The 12155-nt window shown below is 45.3% G+C and overlaps 1 protein-coding gene across 1 annotated transcript; it reads right to left on the bottom strand.

Moving 5' to 3' along the window:
* Positions 1–334: 334 nt before the first annotated feature.
* Positions 335–6734, bottom strand: LOC141207886 (securin-like). The gene is made up of 5 exons (XM_073664451.1): positions 6725–6734; positions 4384–4553; positions 3822–3897; positions 1665–1823; positions 335–408 (listed from the first exon to the last, which is right to left on the bottom strand). Exons 1-5 carry the CDS (start codon positions 6732–6734, stop codon positions 335–337), a joined length of 489 nt encoding a protein of 162 aa, XP_073520552.1.
* Between the last annotated feature and the right edge of the window lie 5421 nt (positions 6735–12155).

Genomic DNA, 12155 nt, shown 5'->3' with positions numbered 1-12155 from the left:
ATTGAAGACAAATTAAATGAAGAGAATAATACCAAAGAATTTGTGATTGCAATCATTTTCAGGAAGAAACTGAGTATTATCTGACAGAATTGCAGGGGTGCCAATCCTTTTGGCCAGCACTGTATACACGGCTCCGGAAAAGCTACATTCCTCCAACACATGGTGAATTTACACTTTAGCAGAAGTAGAGTAGAAATTCCCAACTGTAATGCCATCCTTCAATATATGTAACAAGCAATACATTCATTAAAACATTTTTTTTTATTATTTAAGAACAAGCGCACTAACAAAATGGAGGACAAATAAATAAGTGACGTTTCACTGTTTAATCTGTTCAGTCAGTCAGGGGCATCTCCACAGCGATCTCTTCCAGCATGGCAAGGAAAGATGGAAGACTGTCAGCAGCATCTGGAATACAAAGTTATTTTGACTAGTGTAGAAAACCTATTTGACCTGCTATATAGCAATTCAGTGGTGTCCAATGACCCACATTAAGCATATAACGGCAGTTAAAGATCCGGTGCCCCCACCGTTATAGGAGGTATACTTAATGAGTACCCCTGGATGTGACCCCATCAGGTATTCTCCCATCACCTCTAGCTTCAAGCGCCCTCTAACCGGCAGTATCATTTTCTCTCAAGCTTCCCACCCATCTACACATCCAGATCTGCTGTTCTTTGCAGGGTTCTTCACAAGTCACCATCTGGAGACCTGCTCTTTATGGGTGTTCGCTAGACCTGATGTAAATGCACCCAGCTGTAAGGCACACGGGGGGTCTGAGCCCCAGAATGCGGACCCCTGCTGTAGGGAATGAGGCTAGTGACACTGGATAACAGTTATATGGGGAGAGTGAGGAGAACAAGGAAGCTAATGGTCAAGTCACTCAAAACCCAGCCCACCAGTCTAGACATGGATGAGGATTGTAGCCTGTTACCAACATGGCCGAGATTACTACTTAAATGGAATCTGCCATCAGGATTTTGGGACCTAATCTGAGCGACCGATTCCAGCGGTGTGACACTTATCGGACTGCTTAGTGTAGCGTTGATAAATATCAATAATTATCAGTAGGAGACCACCACTAGAGGACTAGTAAACCTGCTGCCATGTAGTCCTACAGAGCTCATCCTCATCACTGATTAGCAGCTTTGACCATGGGTACAATTAATGGTGGGGTTACACAGAGCTCAGCATTCAGAGAACTGCTAGACAGAGAAAAGTGATGTCGCTTGCTGTCATTTTTATGACCACAGGAATCAGGGTCTCTGCTACCCCATCTGAGTGCAGCACAATGTAGGGGCAATCACCTGGTGACAATTTTAACCCCATCAGCTGTACTCCTTCCCCTGCTGCTAGTTATAGGCTGCAGCAGTGACAGTGCAGGGGAAAGGGAGCGAGCTGTAAACCCTGCATGGCAAAACAGCGGGGCTCTGATTCATCCAGACTGGTGTTATTAAAGTATTTGCACCATAATTCTGGCGTCATATCTAACTGCTGGCAGTCACTGTTTTCACCAAATGGTTTTAGGCTTTTACAGTGCTTGGTATGAAGGTGTCAGAACTGCAGTCACCCGTATTGATGACAGTACCATGATGTGTAGTGATCTCTGCAGAGAAAGGCTGGCTTTCACCATCTTATCTGCCATTTCAATTATAATCACCTACCTGACACCCAACTAAGTGCAGGGATGTCCATGAGGGCCGGCTCTAGGCTTAGTAGAGACGCAAACCTTTTAGCATCATTCACATTAGCTATAAGACCGACACCAGCCAGGGAGAGGTGACTCAGTTTATGTTCTTCTGGGACATCAAAGGTCTCAAAATCTACAAGGCAAAAAAATATATAATATAGTTTTAGCATAGGTTGATCTTTGGTAAAGGAATAAGCAACTGGCTGCTCAAAGATACCCAGCAATCTTGCTGCAAGTCCACTCATATCTTATGGTTTAAAAGGGCTTTAATGTGGTGCTTAAGATTAGGAGGCATTCCTAGATTGTAGTAAGATACGGCACTAAAATCTCTGTAAATACTACACCAACATGTGTGCTAGTTAGAAATTCACACATTCACCAGACATGTGGACAGGACAGTTTGGAAGAAATTACAAAGAACCAATCAAGAACCGAATATAGAAAATGTATGCAGAAATAGGAAAAAACCTTTAATGAATACACGGTTAGGTAAGAGAGTGACACTAGAGACCGGCGCTCACACCAATGTACATACAATAGTTAAAATACAAAAATATAGAATAGATCTCACAGACACAGGGCAAAGTGTGTGGTATGGAATCCAATATATAATGTATCAGAGCAAAGATTATAGATCTAACCATGCAATAGCTCTGTCCAAGAGTAATTGAATAAATCTACTATATGACAAGATAAGAGTGCTTGTGCATAATCCAAATAGGGATTCCCAACACTTGGGTGGGCGCCACACAAGTCTGTGGACCACACAGGTACTAATGCTTTATTTACTACCGACCTTGATATGCACTAAGCACCTTTACATACTTCCTGTGTTGGGAATCCCTATTTGGATTATGCACAAGCACTCTTATATTGTCATATAGTAGATTTATTCAATTACTCTTGGACAGAGCTATTGCATGGTTAGATCTATAATCTTTGCTCTGATACATTATATATTGGATTCCATACCACACACTTTGCCCTGTGTCTGTGAGATCTAGTCTATATTTTTGTATTTTAACTATTGTATGTACACTGGTGTGAGCGCCTGTCTCTATGGTGTCACTCTAAAAAACCTTTAATGAATACACGGTTAAGTAGATTTCCTATTTATGCAGAATTTGACTATTTTGTTCAGTTGTTTTTGATTGGTTCTTTGGCATTCCTAGTTTACCTTTGGGCTCAATGCACCAAAATGGGTCATCTAGCATCAATGAACTTGAACCACCTTCACTGCACACGTCAGTGTTGTGCCCTCCTCTCCCCACCCCCAAATAGCTGCAGAGTCCCACCTATATAGTGGAGCCCAAGACCACACTCTGGATCTCTGGCACTCCTGATGTCACGTGCAGGGGCCCCAGGAGCCTCCGAACACCACACTGACATCTGTCTGCTCTCCTCCACAACTGAGCAGCAGCAGAAGCCCAGCTAACAGACATTGCTGTCACTGCAAACACTCATTGGATTAACTGACACGATGTCAGCGAGTTTCTGAAGATCCGGATACTGCAGCCATGAGATCTGTGGCTGCATTAGGCAGATGGGACATTGCAGCTAATAGAGAGTAAGAGTGTAACAGAGATGGCCCTAAACTGCATTTAAAGGGAATCTGTCACCAGGTTTATTGCCACCTGATCTGAGAGCAGCACAACGTGGGGACAAAGATCCCCAATTCCAGAGACGTGTTGCTTTCTGGGCTGACTGCTGTAGTTTTGATAAGTGATCCTCCACCAGCAGGAGACTGCCACCAGAGGACTAGTAAAGCTGCTGCCATGTAGTCCAACCCTGTCCCCACAACTGATGGATAGCTCTATACACTGTGCATAGGCAGAAAGCTACCAATCAGTGGTGTGGGTGGGGTTATACAGAGCCCAGCATTCAGAGCATTTGTAGATCTGCAGCAGACACAGTTACTCTGAACTGCACCAAGTGATCCATCACTGTAATCAGGGTCTCAGCCCCTAAATCATGCTGCTCTCAGATGGGGCAGCAAAATCCTGGTGACAAATTCACTAACCCCATCCAGCTTCAGGTGCAAATATTAGAATTGATTCTGATGCTCAAAATTAAATGTAAAGGCAAGTGGCTAATGGCAGGCAATAGGTACAGCAAGGTGTGGAAGAGTTACCTGCAGGATTGTAGGGAACAAACTTCTCAATGTCGGGGTACTGCTGCTCGTCTGTCTTATCAGAAGTGTCAGAAACCTAGTGGGGAACGGGAACCAGGTCACAAGCTTCATTTATCCAGTATTTACCATTAGGTTCTCCATATATGATCTGAAAAGGAGTCAGCCAAGCCCTTGTGGCCTAGCTGTGGCCTGGCCATACACTGTTTGGCTAGCAGCCATCTCTCCCAACATACAGATGAGCTCTCATGTGTTCTGTGGGGAGGAGGGTAATCTGCTGCCTCTAAGCAATGTGTGCCTAGAGAACAAGGAGCGGGTATTTGAACTGAACATTTGTTAGGGCAGCCAGGAGACCCCCATACACGTTACACAGCTAGATTAGCCAGATATTAGCCCACTTTAATCCAACAGATAATAATGGGACTTGTAATAGTAGAAAATGCCATGTGATCTTCTTGCAGATGTTCCTGTGGCATTTTAGGATTATGTAGATACAAGTCTGTACATCAGTACAGGGCAGAACACAAGAGCGGTGTATGATCAGAGCTGCGGTAGTACATTATACCTGTATAACAGCTGGCGCAGGCTTTGGCACTTTCCGGTCTCCTTTCAGAGGCTGCCCGTTCTTCTGGGTCATTACTTGCTTGTTGATATTTCCTAGAGCTTTTCTTGATGTTTTCCCACATGATACAGAACCGTGCACTTTGCCCTGGTGGGTTTTCACAAGCGACTTTCCTTTTTTTTAAAAAAAAATCAGATACCTTTTATTAAAATACTTTTTTAACATTGCACATAAACATTGAGAAATCACCCAACTGGCAATGCCCTTCAAAACCCACCCGTTCACCCTCCCCCCGCCCATTACACCCCCAAAAACCATATGGCAAAGACAAATTTAATTACAGACGGCATATTATCATATAGCTTATCTAACTGTTAAAGGATTGATAATTTGATCCATGGATACAGAGCATAATATCTAATAGTCAGTGATTAGTTAAGTAGAACCTGAGAGACCACAACATTTCAGACTCAATTGATATTTAAAATGGACATAATATGATAACCATGAAACGTGCTCCATCTACCCCAGATTTGATCAAATTTCCGTATAGCCTTCCGCTTTTTGTACACTCCCTCTTCTAATCTTAATAAAAGACGCAATCTATCCAAGAATTCCTGGAACCTGAGAGGGATCCAACCAATGTGCAGCTATAAGCTTTCTGATCTGATATAGAGTCCTCTTAACGGCTATTATTTCATCCTCGTCACATCCTATTATTTCTACATGGCCCAACACACACTTTAGGATATAAGGGTAGATTACACTCAAACACATTATTAATGTACTACACACACATTCCAGAATACCGCGACCCTCCTACACGTCCACATCATATGCATAAGATCTGCTCCTTCCTCTCCACATTTTGGACACACACTGTCATTTCTTGCTCCAATGCGCTGTAGAAATTTGGGAGTTCTATATACCCTATGCAATAAGTACAACTGTGAGAGTCTATGTGCCGCACATGTAGATAGTATCGGAACGCTCCCCACCACATCTTCCCATTCTTCCGAGGTTATAGTACCAATGTCATGCTCCCACCTCTCCTTAACATTTAAGGGTCAGTCCCACTGAAATTGCTGCATAAGTATCCTGTAGATTCTGGAAATCAATCCCTTCCCACCTCTATGGCATAATAATGTGTTAACAGTAGATGATGTTGGATTTTACTCTGCATATGTCGCGGCTGTACAAACCATGCATGCCTTATTTGGAGATAAAAGTAGAAACTAGTTTGTGGAATACAGTATTCTTCTTTCAGCTGATGGAACGATTTAAATATTTCCCCCTCTAATATTTGTGCCACATTAGTTATTCCCAATTTTTCCCATATTCCGAATCCTTTCAATTTCTAGATCTCTGGAAGGCCCGCATTATGCCACAACGGGGTAAAACCCTCTATTCCCAACAACAGTTTGATTTTCTGCCACGTTTTCCCCATAAGTGCTAGGGTCGGAAGATGCCGCCTAGCATCCCACCCCGAGATTCCCGTTTCTAGAAAGGAGGTAATTGGCAAATTGTGTTTGAGTAGACGTATCAGTTTATCTAGGTTCCCCTGAATTAACCAGAGTTGTTGAGTCTGAGAGGCTAGAAAATATATCCATGGATTAGGTGCGGCTAGTCCCCCCTGATCTTTGGGCCTTTGAAGTGTATCCAACCCCTTTTTTCCAGATCAATTCCCGAAATAGTGCTTGAAATTTATAAAATTTTCTCATGGGGACCCAGACAGGTGAATTATGAAGGATATATAATAATTGGGGAATTAACACCATTTTAATGAAGTTAGTTCGACCTACTACTGATATGGGGAGTTTGCTCCAAGTATTGGCCTTTTGTTGAAATCTGGAAAGCAGTTCAAGTAAGTTTAAAGGAATGTAATCTCCGATAGATGTGGTCACTCTAACTCCGAGATATTTAAATTCTCGCACAATCTTCAATCAAGTATTCCCTGCCCTAGTATTCAGAGACAAACCATCCACCGGCATAAGAACTGATTTATCCCAATCAATCTGTAGGCCAGAATGATCTCCAAACTCCCTTATTAAATTCATAGCCGTCGTCAGAGATTGCTCCGTGTCGCCCAAAAACAACAGAAGGTCGTCGGCATATAGGGCTACCCGCTCCTCCAGTGTTTTATAGCGGAACCCCTGTATTTCGCTGCTGGAGCGAAGCTTAACAGCCAACGGCTCCATAGCCAGGTCGAACAGTAAGGGAGACAACGGGCAGCCCTGACGCGTGCCTCTGCCCATTTCAATGCTACCAGAAAGATTGCCATTAATTTGAATCTGAGCTACTGGATTGTTATACAGAAGCCGCGGCCAGGCCCGAAATCCAGTACCAAACCCCATCTTTCTCAAAACAGCCCATAAATACTCCCATTCGACACGATCAAAAGCCTTAGCGGCGTCAAGTGATAGCACTGCCCTACCACCCGCATTTTGGGACTGCATTTGCAGATTAAGAATTAATTGCCATCGACTTGGCCAGTATAAACCCAGTCTGGTCTTCTGCAACCAAATGTGTGATAACCGCCACCAGTCTGGTAGCCAAGACCTTAGCTAAAATTTTGACATCTACCGAGAGTAAGGATATTGGCCTATATGATTCAGGGTTTAATGCATCCTTTCCAGGTTTTGTCAAAAGAACTATGCTAGCCTCCCTCATTGAAGTCGGCAAAGCCCCCCCCTCCCTCGCCCCCTTAAGCCCTTCCAGTAACCTGGGAAGCAAAACCCCCCCAGCTTCCTTATAAATTTCCGCGAGGATCCCATCAGTACCAGGGGCCTTGTTATTTTGAAAATCTTTTCAAGCTTCCTGCATCTCCTCCAGTGTAATTGGTGCATCTAGTTGCTCTCTCTGGCCATCTGTCAGACATGGTATTTGCATATCATGAAGATAGAGATCTATGTCCCTTTGCGCCTTAGTCAGTTTGGAGGAGTATAATTGTCTGTAAAACTTCCATTGAATCAGTAATTACCGCACCCTTAGTATCCCTGATAGGTGCAATCATAGGAGCCCCAGTCTGGGCCTTGGCTATGGTGGCCAGTAAGTGCCCTGTACTCTCTCCCTCCACATAAAATTGCTGTTTAAGAAAGAACCGTTTATGCTCCGCTTGTTTCAATATATGATCATTTAGTGTAGCCTGTGCCCGTGTCCAGTGTTCCCTATTCTCTATGCTTGGGGACCCAACATACCTCTGTTCCAATATGTCTACTTCCCTCCGCAGCTCCTGAAGACGGGCCCTGTTTTTGGATTTGATCATGGAAATTTCCTTAATCAGGATCCCCCGTAAAAATGCCTTCATGGCTTCCCATACCGTATTTAAAGGGGCAGAGCCTATGTTGTCTTTAAAGAAACGATCCAATTTACCTGCTAAGTCCATCTGTTCCCCAAATACATCCAGCCAGTAGGGGTTAAACCTCCACAGTGCCCTTCTGTTTATGGTGCCAGGATCGACCCCCAAAACAACCAATAATGGTGAATGATCAGATAACAATCACGTGCAGTATTCTACTTTAGTAACTAGAGGGACTAGATGACTATTTCCCAGAGCCAGGTCAATTCTGGACAGAGGAATAGGATGGCGAGTAACACGAATACTGCTTAACATTTGGGAATCGAGCCCGCCACACATCTACCAAGCTAATTTCCTGCAAGACCCTTGCCAACGACGTCTCTTGAGCAGCCCCTCCCCCAACATTACCCCTATACTTATCAAGCTCAGTGTGTAGGTACATATTAAAATCACCGATGACTAACAGGGGTATGGTAGCAAATTCCGTTATCCACGGGAATAGCTGGCGCACAGTCCGTATAGAGAAAGGTGGAGGAACATACAAAGCAATTAGACAAGTTCTAAGCCCAGCCACTCTGCACACTAGACATACATACCTTCCCTCCCTGTCACAAATACTTCCTTCACATTCAAAGGGTAAATTCGGATGAATCAATCTACTAACCCCCCTAGAATAAGTACTATGTGTAGAATGATAGGCCGGCCCCCTCCAAAGCTTGCTCAGTGCCGCAGCGGCCCCCGTATCGCAATCCGTCTCCTGTAAATCTTTAGTTGTGATCTCCCATACCTCTAATATTCCAGGATACTACATTAACCTGCTTAACCATATTTTAACGATTGAAAATGAACTGTCACATGCCCCCCTCTGTACCCACTCCTGCGTCTGACCATCAACATTATAACATTGTACTAATACACAGTCTGTATTAATCAAAGTAGATTTTGTTCTTTTACCGCCATCACTCCCTCATTTAACATCCCCTCCCCCCTTAATTAAATGAATACCAACAGCCGTAACATGAAGAGCCGGATATTTAGCCTCATGCAACCTAACACGCCTTAGCACACGAGGCGCCGTGGCATAAGGTGCATCACAGACTCCCCCATTTTTCCCCCACACAGCGACTTTCCTTTAGGGAAATCTAGATCATGTGAGGACGGTTCCTGAGCCAACCATGTGGACCATCAATGGGCATGAAAGTGAAAGATTGCCAACACCAAAGCTGCAGAGGCAAAAGTCTTCCAATACACAAGGAACAGAATTATGCCCACCTGGATGTCAGGTGTACTAGTAATCCCAGCACCCAGCCCTCATGCCCAAAAGGACTACGTCATTTCTGCACTAAAAGGATTTCACGTGACAAAACCCCACTGGAGTGGCACTTTAACCCCTTACCAACATGATTTGCAGTTACATCATATGCCAGATGTGACTTCTCGCCTGGAAGATGATGGCTGTGATATTTAGCCATCATCTGCCTTTAATAGCCACATGTAGGCCAGAGCTCCACCTGTTAGAGATGGACAGCAGTATTACCAGCGAACTGAGAAGGGAGTCATGCCATGTGCCCATCTGTGCCCCTGTAACACGATCATGGGATGCCATCACTGCCAGGAAGGAGTCTGCTGAAAAGACCCATGCCTGTCATGACAGATCTGTGAATGCTGGCTATATACTGCAGTATTGCTGTACATAACACAAGAAATCAGATGATTGCATGTTCAAGTCCCCTAAGGGGACAAAAAGGAAAAAGTATAATCTGAACATTCAAATCACCCCTGCCCCTCTATGACCCATTTTAAAATAAAACATATGGGCGTTACTTCTGTAAAAGTCCAATCAAAATATAAAAATAATTTACCTGATCAGTGAACGGCATAAAAACAAAAACCCTCATATGGCTGTACTGACAGAAAAATAAAGATACTGCTCTTAGAAGAGTAAGAAAAATGCAGAGACGGGAAATAACATGGTCAGGAAGGGGTTAAATTCTGCCACTTCTATAGAAAATTGAACCCATTTGCCAAATAAGGCAGGGGGTTAGAGGAACACCGACCTTATATTGTAGAGATCAGGGGTGGTCTTGTAGACTTCTAGGATGCTTAAGAAGTGGACATTCCCTTTAAGCTACATTGTGCAGACAAAGCCATGGCAGTGTAGAAGGCCGACAAGATCTCAGTGGAAAGGCTGCAGGTTTGCGTCTGCATTAGGCAAGTTATAGAGGTAGAAGTGTTGGGACCTTGTTGCTGTGCAGGTAGAATCTGGAGCCTCGGCACCGTCCTGCGTAGCCCATACTACAGGGAGGAGGAGCAGCGCCATGTGTAGTAATCTGAGCAGGATAGTCAGTGTTCAGCCAGCACTGATGGAGACTGACACCCCAACTCATTACCCAATACATGACAGGCTTAAAGACCCTCTCCCATCAGAGCTTATCCTCTTAGTATATTGTAATCAGATTATACAGCACTGTACTTACTTCTACTGGGCTAATTATTCTCTTTTCTCTGCTCTATGTAGAATTAGGAAGACTCTTCCCTGCAAAAATCATTCCCCTCCTGACCCAGCTGCTCTCATCCCCCTGCCAGGGACTTTTGCAGTGACTTATGACTCATACAAGGAAAACTGACCTCCTGTTTCTACATACAGCTTATAAATATTATCAAAAATGTCCAATCACATTGTAAATATAACGACATCCAAAAATGGGTGTGTCGCAATGGACACATGGACAGTGTAGAGCAGGGGTCCTCAAACTACGGCCCGCGGGCCACATGCGGCCCGCGGAGGACTTTTATCCGGCCCGCCGGGCTATGGGCGGAGGAGAGGAGAGCGGTGCCATTGCCCGCCCTTCCGCCCGCTTGCTCAGGGCCCCGGCAGGCGGATACTTACCTCTTCCCGTGCCTCCACAGATCCGCTGTCTTCCTGCTGTGCGCTTCCTGTGACGTCTCAGGTCAGAGGGCGCGGTGACGTCTTTACACCGCACCCTCCCGAGTGCTGTCACAGGGAGCGCAGAGCGGGACGACGCCGCCGCGACGCTGGAGTCCAGACCAGACCAGAGCAGCGGCAGCAGGTGAGGAGGAGTGAGGTGAGTATTGGATTTTTTTTTTTTAATGTATGGAGGCATAGGTCATTATATGGGGGGGTGACATCCTGCATGGGGAATGATATGGGGGGTGACATCCTGCATGGGGCATTATATGGGGGGGGTGACATCCTGCATGGGGCATTATATGGGGGGGTGACATCCTGCATGGGGCATTATATGGGGGGGTGACATGCTGCATGTGGCATTATATGGGGGGGTGACATGCTGCATGTGGCATTATATGGGGGGGTGACATGCTGCATGTGGCATTATATGGGGGGGTGACATGCTGCATGTGCCATTATATGGGGGGGTGACATGCTGCATGTGGCATTATATGGGGGGGTGACATGCTGCATGTGGCATTATATGGGGGGGTGACATGCTGCATGGGGCATTATATGGGGGGGTGACATGCTGCATGGGGCATTATATGGGGGGGCGACATGCTGCATGGGGCATTACATGGGGGGGTGACATGCTGCATGGGGCATTACATGGGGGGGTGACATGCTGCATGGGGCATTATATGGGGGGGTGACATGCTGCATGGGGCATTATATGGGGGGGTGACATGCTGCATGGGGCATTATATGGGGGGGGGTGACATGCTGCATGGGGCATTATATGGGGGGGACGGGACATCCTGCATGGGGCATAATATGGGGGGGGGGGTTTGACATGCTGCATGGGGCATTATATGGGGGAGGTGACATGCTGCATGGGGCATTATATGGGGGGGTGACAGGCTGCATGGGGCATTATATGGGGGGGTGACAGGCTGCATGGGGCATTATATGGGGGGGTGACATGCTGCATGGGGCATTATATGGGGGAACAGCCTGCATGGGGCATTATAAGGGATGGAACAGCCTGCATATGGCATTATAAGGGGGAAACAGCCTGCCTATTGGGAACATTTACCTGCCCATTGAGGACCTATGCTGCCTATTGGGGACATTTACCTGCCTATTGGGGACATTTACCTGCCTATTGGGGACCTATGCTGCCTATTGGGTACAGTTACCTACCTATTGAAATACCGGTTGATTTAACTTTACTTGTTCTTCATTTTAAATATTGCATTTGTTCCTGTACTGTTATTTTTAACTACAAAATATGATATGTGCAGTGTGCATAGTAATTTGTTCATAGATTTTTTTAAAAACTATATTCCGGCCCTCCAATGGTCTGAGGGACCGTGAACTGGCCCCCTGTTTAAAAAGTTTGAGGACCCCTGGTGTAGAGGGTTATGTAAAAGAATGGGAAGCCACTAGGCGGCAGCACAACCTCACATAACAGGATTTTTGATCCAGATGGCTGTGAATCTACTAGTCATTAGGTTACCTGACTCAGGGTCCTTCTAAGAATGACATAATCATTCATAGATC

The sequence above is a fragment of the Phyllobates terribilis genome, unplaced genomic scaffold, assembly GCF_046119375.1.
Source record: "Phyllobates terribilis strain yellow unplaced genomic scaffold, ASM4611937v1 Scaffold_162__1_contigs__length_4246735, whole genome shotgun sequence".
Classification (NCBI taxonomy): domain Eukaryota; kingdom Metazoa; phylum Chordata; class Amphibia; order Anura; family Dendrobatidae; genus Phyllobates; species Phyllobates terribilis.
This window is presented reverse-complemented; position numbering and strand designations above follow the sequence as displayed.

Bases quoted from the DNA above. Each gene is read 5' to 3' on its own strand.
- LOC141207886 (XM_073664451.1), bottom strand. The intron at 1,824-3,821 runs GTAACTCTTCCA...TTTGCCTTGTAG, and splicing joins TGTTCCCTACAATCCTGCAG to ATTTTGAGACCTTTGATGTC. The intron at 409-1,664 runs GTAGGTGATTAT...TTTGTATTCCAG, and splicing joins TGCACTTAGTTGGGTGTCAG to ATGCTGCTGACAGTCTTCCA.